The following is a 21,542-nucleotide window of genomic DNA, read 5'->3' as shown; positions in this document are numbered from 1 at the left end:
TGATTTATCTTGGACTTCTGGCCTCCAGAATGGTGAAAGAATAAATTTCTGTTGTTTTAAGCCACCCAGTATGTGGTAATTTGTTACAGGAGACACAGAAAGCCAATATATATGTTATGTTTTGAGGCAGTGACATCCCAGTGCCAAAAAACATATTGGAATATTTGTGTGCAACTTGGCATGACATAGTGTTTTTAAAAAAAATAATTTTAGTAAACAATAACCTTATTCTAGATTGCATTAATTTCAGATGCTGCTAAAACAAATTATTGCAGATTTATGGTGTGAAACAACTCAAATTTATTAAGATTCTAGAAGTCAGAAGTATAAAATGTGTCTAAAATCAAGGCATTTTTTAGGCCTATATTCTTTTCTGGGGGTTCTAGGGCTAAATCTTTTTTTTTTCTCTCTCTCTTCCGGCTTCTAGAGTTGTCCATATTCCTTGGTTCATGGTTCCCTACCATCTGTGAAGCCTGTACTAGCCACTTGGGCCTTTCTTATATCACTCTTTTCCTTCCCCATGTATGGAACCTTGTGATTATGTGGACCTACTAGGTTAATCCATAACAGTCTTCTCATTTAAAATCAGATGATTAGCAGTCTTAATTTCATCTACATCCCTTATTTCTTTTTATCATGTAATATTATGTACTCAGTTTCTGGATATTAGGACCTGGCATCTTTGGGAGACCATTTTCTCCCTACCATATTTTTAAAAAAGTAGTCACCAAAATTTATATAATCTCATGCCGGACTAACCATAGGATCATGGGGTGGTATCTAGTTTTGGTGGGGATAATATTTTACATTTTTTAGTCAAAACCATAAAAGGAGATAGTTTTAGAAAATCAATGAAATGTAGCATTCTTTAGCTTTATTTCTCCAGAACCAAAATGTAGCATTCTTTAGCTTTATTCCTCCAGAACCAATCAGTCCAGATCTTAGAGCTATTCCTTTTGGAATTTAACTCCATTTATCTAATTGAGATGGTGTATTAGCTTTCTATTGGTGCTGTACCAAATAACCACAAATTTAGTGGCTTAACATAACTCAGATTTATTTTCAAACAGTTCTAGAAGTCAGAAGTCCAGAAAGGCTAGAGTCAAAGTGTTCATAGGGCGGGTTTCTTCTGGAAGTTCTAGGGAGAAAGAATCCTTTTTTTTCCCCCTGGTTTCTAGCTGTATTCTTTGGTTTGTGGCCTCTTTCATCTTCAAAGTGTATCTCTCCAATCTGTTTCCATCATCACATCCCCTCTGTAGTTAAAATCTCCCTCCTTCTTCCTTTTGTAAGGGCACTAGTGGATATATTGGGGGCCTATCTGAATAATCTTGGATAATCTCCCCATTTCAAGATTGTTAATCACATCTGCAGAAGAGTCCCTTTTGCCATATTAGGTAAATATTCACAGGCTGCAGGTATTGAGATGTAGTCATGTTGGAGGTCCATTACTCAACCATATATGATTATGTATGTTAACTGATTTTCAGTTTTCAGTATTGGTAATTTATCTTAAGGCAATTGGAGATAATCTGTCTTACATCCCATCCCCCACATTATCTGAATATAAGTATGTCAAACTTTACTCCTTTTGTCAGTGTTTCTGACTATATAAACACTTTTTTATGCTGAACCAAATAGTATAATTATCCTTTCTCTAAAATTTGTATTTCTCATTAAGTTAATAATTGTTTTTTTTCTATTTGATTTTCTCTGTGCCATCTGCTACCTTTATTTTAAGCAAATGTTGTTGCTAAGATACTTATCTGTCTTTTAAAAAATGCTCAAAGACCGTTTCAAATACTGTTTTGTTTTGCTTTAAACTGAGACCTTCTCTCTCTTAGCCTCTCTTTTGGCGGTTTGCTGTTTCAGCATGGTATACAGCTATCATCCTAGAACTTGCCTTAGCAAGTTTCTAGACTTGAGCTATTTTTCCTACATGATATGCTTTCTTCTTTCTTAGTTTATTTGCTCATTTTGGTGAGGAACATATTTGTTTGAGTGGCGTTCTAAGAAAGCTTGTGAAGGAAATGAAATTAAAAAAAAAAAAAAAAGGAAATGAAATTTAAGACCTCATATCTGAAATGCTTTTTTTTTTTTTTTCCCCCGTCTTCACATTGGATGCTGATTTGGCTGGGTATAGTATTTTAGTTCAGAATTTTGGAGGCATCATTCCATTGTCTACAAGCTTCTAGTGTTTCGTGGAAGTCACTTGTGATGATTTCTTAGGCTTTTGTATGTTTCGAAAAATTTAAGATCGCTCTATGGTTAGTATACTCAATTTCACAACTGTGCTTTGATGTGGGACTTTTTCATTTGTTTTCCTGGGGAATTGATTTATAGATCCTTTAAATCAAAGCACTTAACCTACAGTTCTGGGAAATTTCCCTGTATTTGTTTGGTAATTATTCTTCTGTTTTTTTGTTTGTTTGTTTGTTTGTTTGTTTGTTTCCTGTTTCTGGAATTCCTTTTGTTTGTGAGCACTGAAGAGATTTCTAATGTTCTACTTTTTCTCTCTTATGGGGTCTTTTATGTATGTATTCTACTTGGTGGGACATGTCTTCAGTCTCAGTTTCCAACTCTTGTAATAATTTTTTATTTTCCCGTTTTTAATTTTTATTCTCTAAATGTACTTTAAAACATAGTATCCTTTTCTTGTTTTATGGATAAGATATCTTACAAGTGAGATTAATGTTGGCGTGTTATTCCTGTTCATACTATTTCCTTCTGGTTCTTACCTTTTTCCTCCTTTCTCTTTTTTAAGTGTTCTTTCTTTCTTGGTGGGGGCATATTTAGTTCAATGAGACACTAAAACTACTTAGAATCTATGTATGTGGATCAACATTGGCTGGAAAGTGGAAATTGATGTTTTGTCTCTTACTGGGCTTTACTGTAAGAGGAATGGACAATCAGCTAGATTTTTGTTGGGAAAATCTCTGATTTCAGTTTATGTAGGTCTCTTTTTCTTTGAATTAAAATTTTCCCAAAGAAGAGTTCTTTACATTCAGCCTTTATGTCTAAGCAGGTATTCTGAATATAGAAAAGGGAGCAGTCTCCTTTTCAATATGCAAGACTTTCACTTTATCCGTTTCTGTATAGTTCTCTACTGTGGTTGGACTCACTGGATCCTGAGCCAGTTAGGTTCCTTTTTCCTCGGATACTAACTAAATTCTTGGTCTCTTAGGGGTGGAGTGGCTGAAGGGTGGTCATCTGGTTACTTAAGATGAAGAAAGGCCTGCCATCTCATTCCTTATTATATATACCTTAAAAGAATTTTTCCTTGATTTCAGCCAGCATCCTCTTTCACACCTTCCACAGTTCCCATGTTCTCAAAACCTGAGACTTCCTAGAATGACTATCATTGGGGTGTCTGAGAGGGCTTAGAGATGAATACAGGTATTCGCTATGTTTGGGTATTATATCCATTGTTCAATGTACTCTTGGAGTACAATGAGTTTATTAATCAGAAAAGTCTGAAGAAACATTCAGATTAATATGCCAGGATTTAGATGCCAGTTGCAAATTTGGAGGTCCCCAAAGTTGCCTGCAACTTCAGACCAAGTGGCTACAAACACAGGGATTTCCCAAACCTACTCTTAAGGTTTGATAATTCACTAGAAAGATTCAGAACCCCCTGAAAGTGCTTAAAGTTATAGTTTTATTATAGCAAAACAGTATAAATTAGAGCCAAAGATGCATAGGGTAACGTCTAAGAGAGTTCCAGACACGAAGCTTCCATGATGTGTTACCCTCCCAGCGTTGATATATGGTGCTTATACATGCAATATTGCCAATCAGGGAAGCTCACTGAAGTCTTCATGTCCATAGTTTTTTATTGGAGTCTCTTTACATAAAGATGGTGACCTAGTGGCTAAAATCAGTTTCCAGTCCCTTCCTCTGCTGAGAGGTGGGATGACAGCATGTGGCTCAAAGCTCCAACCAGAATCACATGGTTGGTCTTTATGTTGTGACCTGTCCCCCTGTGAGCCACCTTGTTAGCATAAACTATCAAGTGCACTTGTGGGACAAGCCATGAATAACACAAATACTCCTGTCTCCCCCGGAATTCCTAGGGTTTTGAGGTTACCTCCTGAGAACCTGAACAAAGGCCAGACCTTTCTTTGGGCTGAGGCTAAATTCTTTACTATACCTTGTGCTACATTGTTTCATGGTAAGAAGGGAACAACAGTACCAGGAACCTCTCTTTCCCACCTTTCTTATGCCATGCATCTGTTTAAAATTTACCACTCTTTTTTTTTTTTTTTTCATTTATGTTAGTGGCCTATTTTGAAATAATTGAATCTGTTCTTTAATTGAAGACATTTCATAAAGAGTAATAAGGTCTTTTGCCCTCTGCTTTAATTTGATCTTATGAAGAGTGTTTGAATAGTGATTTACCAAGGGAGACACATTACAGTCCAATTTGATGTGGTTTGATAGGTGTACTTTATTTTCATTTTACAGAGCTTAGCATGTGGGTACCAGAAGTCTGATTGAAAGGAAGTAAAATCAGTGGAGCAATTAAACATTAACAAGGTGGGGGGCAATTATGCTAAAGTTATGTAAATAGTTTTAGATTATGTATAAGTAATTATGTTTTTCAGAGTAGTTGACGGGGCAAAAATTAGATTGCTTATTCGTTTGAGACTTAATTTTGATTTGTTTTATTTTTAAAGGTCATAATGGTTGTCTCATTTTGAGCCTTCATTTAATTTCTTGCTTGAAGGTTATTACATGATGTAGCATAAGTAAATTGAACCTTTTTTAATGGCAATATACAACATAAAAAATTGGAATTGGCTTCAGATTTTATACTAAAATACCATTTACTAACTTTTCTATGTTAAAGGCGTGTCTTTGTAGTAAAAACTAAATTTATTTAAAGGTATCTTTTGTGTGCTTTTGCTTATTTCCTAAAGGGGATAGTTGATAAGTTAGCTGGTAAGCCGACAGTTGTCAAAGTAGCATGTTCATTTTAAATCATACTGATTTTAAAAATGTGTTGTACTTATTAAATGCATCTGTGATGTTGAAAAGAAGAATAATTGTTAAATGTATTATATATCATGTATATAGTTTGATTTTTTTTTCCCCAATAAATTGTACTGTCTTTTTTGTAAGGATGAATTTGGGTTTAAAAGATAAGTCTATGAGACTGACCCATGTAATATATACTGAGATTCCATTTCCTTCTTGTATGCTTTTTTGTTTTCTCTAGAGTTAATAATGATTGCATATCTTCACTTGCTTGATTGCTTTTTTAAAAAATATTTGAATATTTTTCAAGCTTTCTGGCTGCTGAGCTGTTTCTTATTAACCTGGTGACTTGACGACTGAACATAAGCAGTCTTGAGCATCTTTCCTTGTTTTCTAGTAGTGTCTAAGATAGTGTTCTGAATTAAATAGGTACTTTAATGAGCCTTATAGATCTGAGGTGATCTGAAACAGTTTTTTTTCTGAAGGAAAGGCTGCATTACTTTAATGGCTAAATTAGGTTAAATTAGATTAATTGTAGGTTTCTAAACTTGAGTCCAAGTGAAGTGTGTGGATTCAAGTTGTATGGTGTACTAAAGAGTTAAGAATTTTCAGATCTTTAAGTGACCATATTTTTTCCTCTGTGGTTAGAATATAGTTACACTATAGTTTTTAATTAATTGATACCTTTAACTTTTGATCCTGTTGAGGGTATAGTTTTGGTTTGGTGCCATTTGGAAGCAAGAGTTAGACATCATTCCTGGAAGTCTTTTTTTAGACTTGACTCTGAGTATATTTTTTCCTTCAGTGTAAAAGAATAATTGTACCAAGTACATCATTTATATTGAAGTTCTGTATTGTTTAAACAGTTAACTTTTGTTCTTATCTACCACTGTTCCTTTTGATTATTGGAGTAACCAATTGGAGTAAGTCTTATGGATATAGTAACTAAGGGAAACATGTATTATAAGTTCAAGATATAGTTGACATAAAACATTGTGTAAGTTTAAGGTATGCACTGTGTTTATTTGGCACACATATTACAAAGTGATCATGGAGTTAACTTTCTTCCAAGTATATAATACAGTATCATTAATAATAACCACTGTGGTGTTCTTTACCTCCCAAGATCTTACTAGTATTAGGACTAGAAGTTTGTATCCTTTGACTAACATCTCTCCATATTCTACAGCCCCCAGGCCATAGTAACCTTTACTCTTTCTTTCTCTGAGTTGGGCTTTTTTTACATTCCACATAAAGGTGAGATCATGGAGTATTTGTCTTTTCTTTGTCTGACTTCTTTTTCTTAACATTATGTCCTCAGGATCTATCCTTGTTTTGCAAATAGTGGGATTTCCCCCTTCTCATGCCTGAAAAACATCCATATATGTGCCACCCCTTCTTTATCCATTCATCCAATGAGGGACACTTTGATTGTTTCCATATCTTGGCTGTTGTGAGTAATGCTGCCAGGAACATGGGAGTGCAATTTCAAGATCCTGTTTGCATTTTCTTTGGATATATACCCAGAAGTGGGGATTGCTGGATCATATGATAGTGCTATTTGTAATTTTTGAGAAGCCTCCATACAGTTTTCCATAGTGGCTGTACCAATTTATATTTGTACCATTTATATTTGAAAAGGAATACAAGGTTTTCCTTTTCTTCAAATCCTAGCTCTTATCTTTCTGAAGATAGCCTTTCTAAAAGGTATGAGATGATATCTCTGTGGTTTTGATTTGCATTTCCCCGATGGTTAGTGATTTTAAGCACCATTTTTGGTCTCTGTTGACTATATGTCTTCCTTGGAAAAATGTTATTCGGTTCCTCTGCTTAAAATTTTTTTTTTTTTTCTGTTGAGTTGTAGGAGTTCCTTATATATTTTGGAGAGTAGCCTCTATCAGATACATGGTTTGTGAATATTTTCTCCCATTCCATGTGTTGCCTTTTTCATCTTGCTGATGATTTTGTAGATGGCTTTGATAAGTATGGATTTTAACAATATTAATTCTTCCTATTTATGACCCTGGGATTCTTTCCATTTGTGTCTGTACAGTTTATTTCATCAAAGTATTGTGGTTTACAGTATAAAAATCTTTCACCTCCTTAGTTAAATTTATTCCTATGTATTGTTCTTGAATGATATTTTAAAGAAGATTGTCTTACATATTTTTAATTTTGTTATTAGTGTGTAGAAATGCAACTGATTTCTGTGTGATTATGTATCCTGCAACTTTACTGAATCCATTAATTACTTCTAAAAGTTTTTTAGTGGCGTCTTGAAGATTTTCCATGTATGAGATCATTTTATATGCAAAAACAGTTTTGCAGCCTTCTTTCCAATTTAGATGTGTTTTATTTTTTATTTTTTTCTTGCTTGGTTGCTCTGGCTAGGACTTGCAGTAGTATGTCAAAAGGAGTGATAGATAAGTGGGCACACTTCTTTCTTCCTTATTTTAGAGGAAAAACTTTCTACCTTTCACCACTGAATATGTGAAATGTAGACTTGACAAATATGGCCTTTATTATGTTGAAGTATCCATTTGAGCATTTTTATCATGAGAAGACGTTACATTTTTGTCAAAAGCTTTTTCTACTTCTGTTGATGATCATCTGATTTTAATCCAGCTTTTGCATCAGAATAATACTGGCCTCATAAAATGGAAACTAATATTTATTGAATCTATTAAACATGCTCTTTCAGTTAATCTTCAACTATGTTGGATAGGTGTTTTATATACAGTTGTGTTTTGTGTTCCTCATATGTAAAATGTGGAAGGTAGGTTCTATCTCATAGAATTCCTTTTAGGATTAAATATGAATGCATGCAAAAGAACCTGTAACAGCACCTTGAATATATAGGATATATATTTGCTAGCAATTATCATTATACTGTTACTGTTTTTATTTTTGTTGTTGTAATATTTAGGAAGTGAGGTTCAGTAATTCCCTCTAGTTGTGACAATAAATAATAGAACTACAGTGTGAACTAACTACAAACCCATTTACTGTCTTCCATCTCATCTTCCCATGATGCTCTCTACCAAGATCAATGATTGGTCCAGGGGTAGCAACACTAGCCTTCTGCTATTCAGTCCAGTCTTGTTCTGGGCTCCTGCCAGGATCACATGATGCCTTCCTAAAAGCAAGATGCTGTACTTCCTTCTCTCCCCGTACATTAAAGATATTTTCATATTTTTTTGTAATTCACTAGCAATTGGAACATGAGGATCTAAAATAAAATAATAATATCCCCAAATAAATTTTGGGGGGATGTTTAGGATTTTTCTTTTTAAAATTTAGTTTGACCTTTTGAGTGGTATATCTGGAGAATAACTTAACTCCAGTACTACTTTGTTATGGATTAACAGTGTGTCACTGTGACTGGTCATTGAATATGTTTTTTTTTTTTTTTTTTTTTTTTTATGATAGTCACAGAGAGAGAGAGAGAGAGAGAGAGAGAGAGAGAGAGAGGTATAGGCAGAGGGAGAAGCAGGCTCCATGCACCGGGAGCCTGATGTGGGATTCGATCCTGGGTCTCCAGGATCGCGCCCTGGGCCAAAGGCAGGCGCCAAACCGCTGCACCACCCAGGGATCCCGAATATGTTTGTTAAGAGAACTTTCTGTGTGGTTCGGAGAAAATCATTCTGTATTTATAAATAGGAAAACTCAGTTACCCTTTTTGTATCTCAGCTTTGGATTGGAATAGCTTTATTACTCATTTCCTAATAACATTTCGTGTAAGTTCTCCCATTAATCAACTCATGATATCATTTAGGATATACTCAACTCACGATCACCATTTACCAAAGTATGTGTTTTATGAAGGTAAAATGTCATTAAAGTATAGGAGATATTGGGTTGAATAAAGTTACAAATAAATCTTTCTTTATTGAATAATCTTTGAGAATTTTTTATTTGCATTGTAAAACTCCGATCAGGATAATAGAGTATATGGCCTTTTATGAAACTTAACACAGTAACTTTGTCCCTCCTCTTTTATGTGTTTTAAGAGCATACCTTGAGGGGGTCCCTGTGGCTCAGCGGTTTAGCGCCTGCCTTCCGCCCAGGGTGTGATCCTGGAGACCCGGGATTGAGTTCCCACATTGGGCTCCCTGCATGGAGCCTGCTTCTCCCTCTGCCTGTGTCTCTGCCTCTCTCTCTCTGTCTCTCTCTATGTCTCTCATGAATAAATAAATAAAATCTTAAAAAAAAAAAGAGCATACTTTGAAAGCTCCATTTGACTACAAACACTTTGAAATGATTTTAGGTTGATTTCCAACTCCGTTGGGCATTCAGGACAAATGACCAGGCAGTGGATACACAGTTAGAATGTACTGAGCAGAGAGCCTCTAGAAGTTAGCACATGGATTGTGAATCATGTACAAGGCCCTGTAGAACACTTGTTCTCAGACTTCTTAGTTTCAGGGTCCTTTATACCCCTATTAAATAAGATTTACTTATTTCTACTATCAGAGAGGGTGTGGGGGGAGAGGAGGAAGGAGAGAACCCTCAAGCCCACTCCTGCCAAGCTCAGAGCCTGACTCAGGACTGCATCCCACCACCCTGAGATCGTGACCTGAGCTGATATCAAGAGTAGGATGCTCAACTGACAGCCACTCAGGGGCCCCTTGGGTCCTTAATATACTTAGAAATTAAAGCCCAAAGAGCTTTTGGATTATAGCTATTGATGTTTATTTACTGCATTAGAAATTAAAACTATTTTGCAGTATGTATTAATTCATCTAAAAGTAATTTGTTTCATATAAACCTAAGTAACCTTTTTTTTAAAAATAAAATATTTTTCTACAAGAAAAGATTCTTATGAGAAGAGTGACATTGCTTTGTGCTTTTCAGATTTTGATGTTTGGCCTAAAATAATAGCTGAAATCTCCTATCTGCTTCTGTATTCAATCTCAGTTGATTGTATCACACCAGGTATCCTCTGGAAAGGTTCACCGTACACTCATGAGAGAGTGAGAGTGTAAAGGCAAATGAAACCTTAAATGACTATGAAAATAATTACGACTTGGCTGATCTTGTGAGAGGGATCATAGGGAGCTCTTGGTCTCTAGTGCACACTTTTACAAACCGCTGCTGGAGTAAATACAAGTGTTAACTAGGCTACTTCCTAAGAGCTTATACTTTGAATTTGGATCATGTAGATTGGAATTCCAGCTGCCCTTCTAGACATTAACATTCCCTGTTTCCTAATTTGTTAAGTGGAGTTACTAATAGGACCTATCTTATAAGATTGTTAGAATTAAATAAAATTGGGGCACTTGGGTGGCTCAGTGGTTGAGCGTCTAGACGCCTTTGGCTCAGGTCGTGATCCTGGGGTCCTGGGATCGAGTCCCACATTGGGCTCCCTGCATGGAGCCTGCTGCTCCCTCTGCCTGTGTTTCTGCCTGTCTCTGTCTCTCATGAATAAATAAATAAAATCTTAAAAAAAAAATAAAATTGTACATGTAAAAATGGTATAATAAGTACTCCACATAAATTGCTGCTGTTCATTATTTCAAAATTTTTCTCCTGTTGTGTCACTTTTGCTCACAATTTTCCTTTGGCTTCCCAACTCATTTGAGGTGAAAGCCAGAGGCTTTATTTACAGTGGTTCACAAAGGTTTTTTTCATGATCTGCTTCTAGTTACCTCTGTGCTAATATACTTGTTTTCACCTCAAATGCCCCTCCTTACCATGCAAATACTGGTTTTCTTACTGTTCATCAAACACCAGTCATATCCTTTCTTAGGGCCTTTGTACAAGATTTTTTTCCCCGGTTAACATTTACTTCTTCAGATATTGGCATGTTCTGACTTCTATTTCTATCAGGGTTTTGTTTTAATGGCACCTCAGTGAAATATTTTTTTTCATTTAGCCCTTCTATATACACACACACACACACACACACACACACACACTTCTGTCTCCCTTCTCTGCTTTATCTGTTTATTTTTCTGTAGGAGCTTCTGTTTTCTAATATACTTTATTCACTTGTTTGCCTGTCTTCCATTAGAATCTAAGTTGTATTAGAGATAGGTGGGGTTTTTGTTTATTTTAGCCTAACTTGTTCACTACTGTCTCTTCAATAACCTAGAATATGCTTAGTGTGTTTTGGTAGGGCAGAGGCATAAGCTAGTGTGGGGAGGGACAGAGGGAGAGGGAAGGAGCGAATCCCAAGCAGGTTCTGTGCCTAGCATGGAGCCCGATGAGGGGCTCAATCTCATGACTCTAAGATCATAACCTGAGTTGAAATTAAAAGTCTGATGCTTAACCAACTGAGCCACCCAGGCAACCTCTGCTTGGTGCATAGTTAAGTGCTGTAAAAATATTTTTGTTTGACTCATTATTACTACTCCAAAGATGAAGGAATAATCTCTGCTTCTCAGAAATGTGTGGTCTTAGTATAATGGTGCCTCTGAAATAAAATGAACATGTTGTAAAGCATTTAGCTTGGCCTTTTGGCGATGTAGCAGTACTCATTAATTGGTAGTTGTTGTTGAAGGATAAGCAGAAAACAGTGTTAGAAATTTCAGAAAGAAATGACCTGAATAAAAGAAAACAAAACTGCATTTATATCTCAGGAACTAGGGTAGATACTCTTTAGGGGAATATTGAAAAAGTAAGGTTGGAACTATTTTGTGGAGGCCAAGGCATTTAGGTTTTTCTGTAGGTAGTGAGTTATTGCATATTTTTAAGGCAAAGGTTTTGTGATGAAAGTGGTACTTTGGAATATGAATCTAGTAGAAGTCCTTGAGGTTGATTGGAGATCCTTCTGGTGTAGGCTTAACTGAAAATTAAAACATTAGTAAATTTATAATAAATAATAAAACTTTTGCAAGATTATAAGTTATACTCAATTATTAATGAGCTCTGAAATTGTACGGTAGTATAAAATTATCATTTGATTACAGTTGTATATTTTGAAATATTTATGCAATTGCCAACTTTTAATGTGTATTTTTTCATTTTAAACTGAGAGCTTTGATTTAAAATAAACCAAGATGTTTATATTTGTAACTAACTTACTAAATATACTAATATAGGGCAAAGTATGTTTAGTCCAGCAAACATTGGTCAACCACGAAAGACAACATTATCTCCTGCACAGCTGGATCCTTTTTATACTCAAGGAGATTCTCTGACTTCTGAAGATCACCTTGATGACACTTGGGTGACTGTGTTTGGGTAAGGTTTCTGAATAATTTACTCTTCCAGAAAAAAAAAAAAAGAAAAGAAAAAAAACCTTCTCCAACATTTATAATAAACATTATATCAAACATATCAAAAAAAATTGCACAGCAGATGGTTGTATACCCACCACCTGGCTTTTACAGTTAATTTTTTACTTACATTCATTTTATCTTCCATTAGCTCATCTTTTTTTGTTGGTACATTTCAGAGTAAGTTGCACACATCACTACCAGTCATTTATCCTGACACTTCAGCATGCATATTATTTTTTAAAATTTTTGTTTATTTATTTAAAGAGGGAGGGGAAGGGCAGAGGGAGAGGGGGAAAGAGAATCTTAAGCAGGCTCCGTGCTGAGCATGGAGCCTGAAGTAGGGCTTGATCTCACAACCCTGAGGTCATGATCTGAGCTGAAATCAGGAGTCAGACACTTAACTGAGTTACCCAGGTACCCCTCTGAACAAGCGTTCAGTATTTGTGTTTATCTGTTTGCCAGTTCTCATATTCTTTTCTCTTAAGCCTATTTGTTGGATAATGGAATAGTATTGCATCTTTAGACTTTAGGAGTTCCTTTCTTTGTAGTGGTTATTTCTCTGCTTATATTGGACTTAACCAGTTTGGAACTAAAATCGAATTTCATATGTGTGTGTATACGTATACATACATATACATACATACTGTATCCCAAGGTTGGTACTTAATAGTCACAAGATATTGAGTATTAATAGAAATTGTACATGACAGCCCTAGATGCATTTTGAATAGATTATTAGATTAAAAAAAAGTACTTTATAGCTTTTGGAGATCACATTGCATTATTTACATATGAGAAAACCAAAGTAGTAGGTTAAATGACTTATTCAGAGGTTTACATCTAGTTCTAAGTAAAGTGTCCGCAAAAAACCTTAGGTCTTTGATTTTTAAGCTGTTACTGTTCATACCGTACTACCATACTACGTAAGGTTGCTTTTGAAAGTGTGATGTGTCATACTGATACTGGATCTTACTATATTTAGTTTTGGGATAAGAAGTATAAAAATAACACATGAGCTTCTTGAACAATACACAGTAAATGTTGGTGGACTTTATATGTTCAATTTATTTAAAATTTAAAAATTCAAAGGAATTATAAGAATCTACAGTGAAAACTTGTCCTTCCCACTTTTGTCCTTTTTTTTCCACTTCCCAGCTGCAATTTTTCTTCTAAGGCAATACTTGACACCTGTTCTGTGTGTAACCTACCACAGATTCTTTGTTACTGATCCTGTTTAGGTGACAAATTAGGATCATTGCTTTCTCTTATTCTCCAGAAAGATCATGCTTAGCCCACAGCAATTGGATGGCCTCTTGATTTATTTTTCTTTATTTAAATTTTCATATTCTTTCATGGCATGGCTGTGTTTTTGAACTTGGACGTCCACCCTTAAGTCTGTTTTTGAGGCTCAGTATTAATGGTGTCTCTTTTAGATTTCTCAGTAAGTGGATAAATTACTTGAAGTTCTTCTGCTAGTCTTTTTCTTCATTTTTAAGATCAACACTTTCATACCTCTTAATTTTCTGTTGGTTTTATGTTTAGTAACCATATGAGTTTGATTGCAAGAACTGAAACATTTTTTTTTTTTTTTACCCTTTAACAGTATGTGTTTATTTTTTATTTTTTTATTTTTTTTAATAAATTAATTTTTTATTGGTGTTCAATTTACCAACATACAGAATAACACCCAGTGCTCATCCCGTCAAGTGTCCCCCTCAGTGCCCGTCACCCACTCAACCCCACCCTGAAACATTTAATAATTTGATCATTTATAGGGTAGTATATCTAAAATATGTATGTTCTTTCTTTGATAATTTAACTTTTTCCTGTTGACTCAGGGTCATCATTCATTCATTCATTGTTTTAGGGTACTTCTTTTACAGAATATTGGAATGTTTCCATTCAGAGTGGTCCTAGGGTCTTAGAACTACATTTTATTTTTCAAATACCTCCTACTGCAACCATTATTTTTCTTTCATTTTTATTTTCTTCAGCTCTGGTTTATAGGCACTTGTTGCTTTACTTTAAGGTTAGGAATCTTAAAAAAAAAAAAAGGTTAGAAATCTTATAAAATTTGAGTCTTGAATGCAGTGAGTATTTTACTCACATTTTAATATGTACACGTCTCATTTATTTTTGTGACTCCGTTTTTTCCTTAGGTTTTTTTCCTTCTTTATTTTAAATTTTTAAATTTTTTATTTACATTCAGTTAATTAACATATAATATATTACTAGTTTCAAAGGTAGAGGTCAGTGATTCATCAGTCTTATATAATACCTAGTGCTCTTTACATCATGTGCTCTCCTTAATGTCCATCACCCAGTTACTCCATTCCCCCACCCACTTCACTTCCAGCAACCCTCAGTTTGTTTGCTTGATTAAGGGTCTCTTATGGTTTGTCTCAAGTCCTCCCTAACTGAAGCTGTTGGTTAAGAGAACTCCAGATTTTCAACTTAAAATAACTTTATTGTTTGGATTATAATAGTAATGTCTGATAAAATATTTAAACCATACAGAATTTTATAAAGGAGAAAATGAAAATCACAATTTTCTCAGATTTTGGCTATTAAAATCTTGGTAACCATCCTTTTAAATGTTTCTATACCATTGATACTTGGTACTGACTTTCATTTTTGTTTGAGAACTAAATTTCTGAATTTTCAATTGGTGCTCAATGTGTAATAAGGACTATATAATTTAAAATTCGTTTCCTTTTAATAACCATAGTATACCTCAGTATTTCACACATACTCCTATATACATGCTCACACACTCTTGCAAAATATATACAGAGCTGCAAGTTCTTAGTTCTTTGGGCATGGTAAGGCAGTGGCAGTGGAATTTTAGAGATTTCATAGATGGAATATAGGGATGGAGAAGAATGGCTGAGTCAAAACTAATTTTAACATATTTGTTTTTGGGTGACAGGCAATGATAGATTTAGCTGACATGGGGGAAACAGCAATCAGGGGTTTCCTTAATATTTTAGTCTCTTGGGACCGTATCTTAAAACACTTACAAGTATGTTAATTTGCATTTGTATTTGTTATGGAAGTTGACTATTTGGACAATTCTTTTTTCAGGTTTCCTCAAGCATCTGCTTCCTATATATTATTACAATTTGCACAATATGGGAATATCTTAAAACATGTGGTAAGGCTTCTTTTCAGTTCAAGATTTAGTATGAAAAAAAAACCAACTGTGAATTGAGGGAAACTTTGCTGCTGAATACTGTCTACTTTTTCCAAACTAAAGTTTTTCTTTCTTAAATTTTCATTTAATATATCTGTTGGAGTGTAGAAGGGTAGAAGTTGCATAGTAGTTGATAAAAAGGGATAGAGAAGATAAACAAGAGAATGAGAATTTCAGACTCCCACCCTTAAATAGTTCACAGTCTCTTTTAACAAAAATTATGGGAAATATTTATATTACTGTCTTCCAGTATGAGCTTGTTTTATTGGAGATAAAGGAAAAGAGAGAAGTTCCTGATGTACAGAGTTCTTAGGGTTTTTTTTAACCTTATGTTGAACATTTTTGAAAAAGTATCTTACCTTGCCTTACCTATAACAAGTTATGAATAACAAATCTTTTTTCTGTTAGCAGGGATTGACTAACTCCTACAGAAAATTAGATTGATGAGTATAATTTTTATAAACTTAATAGTGTTAATAAAGCCTATTTATAAGAAACAAGTATCTTTTTGGGAATTAGTTTACTTTCAGAGAATATTTGCCTCCTATCCTATCCTATCCTATCCTATCCTATTCTATTCTATTCTATTTTTCTATTCTATTTATTTATTTGAGAGAGAGAGAGTGCGCGTGTGCACGAGATGGGGAAGGAGCAGAGGGAGAGGGACAAGCAGACTCCTCGCTGAGTGTAGAGCCCCATATGGGGCTTGATCCCAGGACCCTGAGGTCATGACCTGAGCCAAAATTAAGAGTCATATGCTTATTAATGACTGAGCTAGGAACTCCAATATTTGCCAGATATTTTTGATAGAGAATTGAGGGTTAGGTAGAAATTATTGAAATTGTTTAATAGGATTTTTTTTCAATCCTAGCATACGGCTTATAATGGGGCATTAAATAAAAAGTAGAAGCAGAGGCTCCTGGGTGGCTCAGTGGTTGAGCATCTGCCTTTGGCTTAGGTCCTGATCCCGGGGTCCTGGGATGGAGCCCCACAGCAGGTTCCCTGCAGGGAGCCTGCTTCTCCCTCTGCCTGTGTCTCTGCCTTTCTCACTGTGTCTGTCATGAATAAATAAAATCTTAAAAAAAAAAGTGGAAGCAGATATATCTTTATATATTTGTATTTTCTAACAGAATTCATTTCTTAGATTTTATATTTCTTATGTTTTAAAAAACAACTTCATTCTTTGCAGATGTCTAACACAGGAAATTGGATGCATATTCGTTATCAATCTAAACTGCAGGCCCGGAAAGCCTTAAGCAAAGATGGGAGGATTTTTGGAGAGTCCATCATGATCGGTGTAAAACCATGTATAGATAAAGTAAGTTATTGCTGATGTAAGGAAAGTGGCTTAATCTATACGGAGAGCATGGGTCTAAGCATTGACATTGACGGTTATGCCACTTGGCTGCACTATGCCCCTTTTTCTTGCTTTGTAAAATGTGATGGTGTTACAGTACTGTTTTCATGGGAAGCCAAAAATGTAGTCACAAGACTTTAGAATTTAGAAATAATCCATACTGGCCCCTTAATTTTACAGATAAAGAGGCCAAGAGGATTTAAGTAACTTATCCAGAGTGTGTTTTTAAAGGTGAGACCTAGATTTTAGGTTTCTTAACTTCTCATTCTGTTGTGCAAAGCAACATCAAATTCCTTAAATACTTTAAAAGAATGCTGCTATTTCAGTAGAACGAAAGATTTCACTGGAATGGTTAAAAGGATTAACTATTAAATGGCTGAAGCTTTTTTAGTTATGTAATTATTATATTGTGTTGTAACGAATGCTTATAGAGGAGAATCTGGGGTTCCTAGCTACTAAGTAACACTGGACTTTATTCCTCTCCTCACCCCAGGATTTCCCCAAGATTCTGCTTTTTCTTCCTTGTGTTTTTTCATAGTAGTTTGTTAGATTTTTGCTGTTGTGAGTCTCTAGTTGTTTTGATCAAGTATTGAAGTGGATTTTCTGGCCGAGCATTGTGTATCAAAAACTAGCTAAAAAGCATACATTGCTTTATCAAGGCTAAAATTATTTGAAAGGTTAATTAGATCAAAGAAAAGATGCCCCTTTTATTAAAGTTTTCTTTTTGGACAGCCCAGGTGGCTCAGTGGTTTAGCACCGCCTTCAGCCCAGGGCGTGATCCTGGACACCCAGGATCCAATCCCATGTCGGGCTCCCTGTATGGAGCCTGCTTCTCCCTCTGCCTGTGTCTCTGCCTCTCGCTCTCTGTGTGTCTCTCATGAATTAATAAAATCTTAAAAAAAAATAAAGTTTTCTTTTTAAGTAGGATGTAATAGTGGATGATAGATAACATGTTATGTTTATAAACAGAGAAGTTCTTTATCTTTATTTCTCCAGAGTGTTATGGAAAACAATGACAGATGTGCTTTATCATCTCCATCTCTAGCCTTTACACCACCAATCAAAACCTTAGGTACACCAACCCAACCTGGAAGTACTCCTAGGATTTCTACTATGAGACCTCTTGCTACAGCATACAAAGCTTCTACTAGTGACTATCAGGTATTTTAAGAATTGGATAAAAAAAGATATACTTTATGTATTTATTTATTAAAAGATATACTTTTAAAAGGTGAAATGCATAGCATGTTTAACTTTTTCGTTGGATTGATGGTTAATTCTTACTGACGTGATTGCCTTGAAATATCTATAAACTTTGCATTCTTAAATTTCCTATTTTAAAAATTAGAATTATGGCCAATTGAAAACTTACATTGAAACTTTGCCATTTTTTTAAAACGTTTTGAGAGTTTATTTTAATTTTTTCTAAGTTATATTTGCATATATTAAAAGTTTCTCTTGTGAATATCTCTGGCATGAGGGAATATTAAAAACTGTGTTAAAACTGATGACTAGGGATCCCTGGGTGGCTCAGCGGTTTAGCTCCCGCCTTCGGCCCAGGGTGTGATCCCAGAGTGCCGGGATTGAGTCCCATGTTGGGCTCCCTGTATGGAGCCTGCTTCTCCCTCTGTGTATGTCTCTGCCTTTCTCTCTGTCTCTCATGAATAAATAAATAAAATCTTAAAAAAAATTGATGACTAAATCTGATGGCATCACAAATAACCTCAGGTTAGAGTTATCAGAAAAACCACTGACCAGCTCCCATTTCAAAATTGCTCATTTCAAAGAATTTTAAGGGAAAGTTCATGTATACATTGAAGAATGATAAAAGTATTGTGACTCTCATTCAGGATGTGATATTATACCCTACTTAATTAACCAGGTTCTGAACTTGCCTAGCCACAGACATGGTTCTTGAAACAGCAAATAAAAGTTTTTACCCTATGCTTTAATAAGACAGTGACGATTTAATCTTTGGATTTCCCTTGATATTTGGAGATTAGGACTGTTTTTTTTTTTTTTTTTTTCTTAAGGTTTTTCTTTTAAGCCAGTATTTTATTTTATTTTTTTATTTTCCAAGTAGGCTCCATACCCAGTGTGGGGCTTGAACTCACAACTGAGATCAAGAGTCACAAGTTCTACTGACTGAGCCAACCAGGCGCCCCTAAACCAGTATTTTAAAATCCTCATCTCCGGGAGTGCCTGGATGACTCAGTTGGATAAGCATCCAACTCTTGATCTCAGCTTAGGGTCATGAGTTCAAGCTCCACATTGGGCTCCGTGCTGGGTGTATAGGCTATTAAAAAGAAAATCTTGTAGCTTTTGTGTGTTTGTTCAGTTTCCTGATATAAGGAGCAGATATAATTTGTCTTGCCAAAGGAATAAGATTTTGTCCTTCCTTTAAAGCAAAGGATGTTCTGACTAAATCCAGATATTAATAATTAAATATACAATTCAGTACTACAAATGGATTTAACTGTTCGATTCTTTTAAATTAGCTTTTAAGTCAAGAATTGATTATGATACTGAGGAAACTATAACCTAACAATTGTGTATGTTTTTTTGAATAGGTTATTTCTGACAGACAAACGCCAAAAAAAGATGAAAGTCTTGTATCCAAAGCAATGGAGTACATGTTCGGCTGGTAGTATAGTAAGAACCGAGAACTCACCTACCGTGGAGGAGGCTGCTACACTAAAACAGAGTCAGCAGAGTACCGCCAACTTCCTGTGGTTAGTTATATAACCACTCTTGGCGGTATTGGAAAGCTGGCTCATACTTTCCTTAGAAGCCTTTTTCTTTAAGGATACAGCATATTTGTAGCTCGCACTTTAAAAGATGCTTGAGACACGTTTTAAAGAAAAAAAAATCCCTGTAAATAGGATTTGGTGCTTTCTGTGATAATTGCATGCTTAAGCACAAAAAACTCAGCATTGATTATTGTAAAATATCTAATTGAATTTGTCGTGAGGCTTTGTAGTCTTCAGGAGTTAATGGGCTGAATTTCATGAAGGGTAACTTGTACAGCTCCTTCTGACAAGACACAAAGATTATACTTAACAATTTGAATTATGATCTTTTAATTTAATATTTTAATTATCTTGTTTATATATGTCCTATTGTGGATTGTCATCCTTCAGTATTCTAAAACCAAAACAGTCTTTTTAAAAACCCACTAAAGTTTCTTGATAATAAACTTTGTCAATTATATATATTGAACCATTTTTGTAAGTGACTTATTAACTATTTAAAAAAAGTTGAAGTGTTGAAGGGAGGCCAGCAGGACTCCTTGCTGAGTGGGGAGCCGGATGAGGGGCTCAGTCCCAGGACCCTGAGGTCATGACCTGAGGTAAATCAAGAGTACTTGTTTGCTATATCTGAGTAGCTTACTTGGCTTTGTATCCGTTACATCATTTACTTAAAAAGAGCCAGGAAAGATGTAAATATATCCAATGAACACATTGTATGACTTAAACTTACACGGTGTTACATGTCAATTACATCTCAATTAAAAAAAAAAAAAACACTACAAAAACCAAAATGAACGAAAAGAGCCAGGAAAATCTGAGAAAGCAAAGTGCCGTATTTTTCAATACTACAGAATACTACAGAAGTGGAAACTGAGAAAGCTAGAAAAGTTACTCTGCAATTTCAGAGAAGCTGATTTCATACAAAAATAAGTAACATAAAACTGTAGTCATGCAAAGTTGTTTTAAAAAATGGATGTTAAGAAAAAGGAGCAAAATATCCTAAAGACATTGAACACCAGACATTCCCATAGTAGATCTGAACTATGACCTATTATTTAAAAATGACTTCTAAGATGTTTTGAAAGTGATACAGAGTATGAATATCAATCAGAATTTCAAAAACTTAGGAAAGTACTAAAAATAAAAGGAAAAATAATTTAGAAATGAAGACTAAACTAGGATAAACACAAAAGCAGATAAACAGCAGATAATGTCTTACAGGAAATAGAATGTCAAAGTAGGATGGCTTTAGAAATCTGGAAAGGGGATCCCCGGGTGGCTCAGTGGTTGAGCGTCTGCCTTCAGCCCAGGCCGTGACTCTGGGGTCCTGGGATTGAGTCCACGTCGGGCTCCCTGCATGGAGCCTGCTTCTCCCTCTGCCTGTGTCCCTGCTTCTCTCTCTCTGTCTCTCATGAATAATTAAATAAAATCTTAAAAGACAAATCAGGAAAGATGTAAAAAGGTTCATGAGAAAATGACAAACTTTAGAGCCTAAATAGAATGAATTATATGAGGAGTACTTTTTTTTTTTTTAAGATTTTATTTGACAGAAAACACAAGCATGGGGGTGCGGAGGTGTGTGGCAGGTGGAGAGATAGGGAAAAGCAGGCTCCCCGCTAAGCAGAAGGCTGGAGGTGGGGCTCGATCCCAGGACCCTGGGATCAGGACCTGAGCCCAAGGCAGATGCTGAACTTGGGCTCTCCTAGGGAGGTGTACTTTGCTAAAAAAAATAATTTTAAAAAACTTGGAGCTACGTATTGAAAGAACACTCTGCCTACCTGAGAATGTTCTCTCATATAAAGACTTCAGGTTTGGGTATCTAGATAAAAACAGCAAGTGACTTAGAAACAGCACTGTGCCAGGTAAAAATAATACATTTAAGATACTTGGGGAAAATGTGAACAAAATATTTTATTTCTAACAAAAGTGATTTTGAAGCATAAAAATTACTTCTCAGGCGTCAGCTTGCAGGAGTTCAGGAAACATGTTTTCCTTGAGCGCTTCCTGGGAAATGGACCAGAGAATGTGCTCAGACGAGCTGAATT

The 21,542-nt window shown here is 35.2% G+C and overlaps 1 protein-coding gene across 3 annotated transcripts in view; it reads left to right on the top strand.

The window, feature by feature from the left end:
* The window catches only part of NUP35 (nucleoporin 35), a 40,042-nt gene extending 20,076 nt beyond the window's left edge, over positions 1 to 19,966 (top strand). For all 3 annotated transcript variants that reach the window (XM_072811191.1, XM_072811190.1, XM_072811192.1), the window contains exons 5-9: positions 12,018 to 12,159; positions 15,282 to 15,351; positions 16,580 to 16,708; positions 17,744 to 17,908; positions 19,318 to 19,966. In XM_072811191.1, the coding sequence (XP_072667292.1) occupies positions 12,018 to 12,159; positions 15,282 to 15,351; positions 16,580 to 16,708; positions 17,744 to 17,908; positions 19,318 to 19,395 (584 nt within the window). In that variant the 3' untranslated portion in view covers positions 19,396 to 19,966. The remainder of the gene's footprint in view (positions 1 to 12,017; positions 12,160 to 15,281; positions 15,352 to 16,579; positions 16,709 to 17,743; positions 17,909 to 19,317) is intronic.
* The last annotated feature ends 1,576 nt before the right edge of the window (positions 19,967 to 21,542 follow it).

This window comes from Canis lupus, chromosome 34 (genome assembly GCF_048164855.1).
Source record: "Canis lupus baileyi chromosome 34, mCanLup2.hap1, whole genome shotgun sequence".
Lineage (NCBI taxonomy): Eukaryota > Metazoa > Chordata > Mammalia > Carnivora > Canidae > Canis > Canis lupus.
This window is presented reverse-complemented; position numbering and strand designations above follow the sequence as displayed.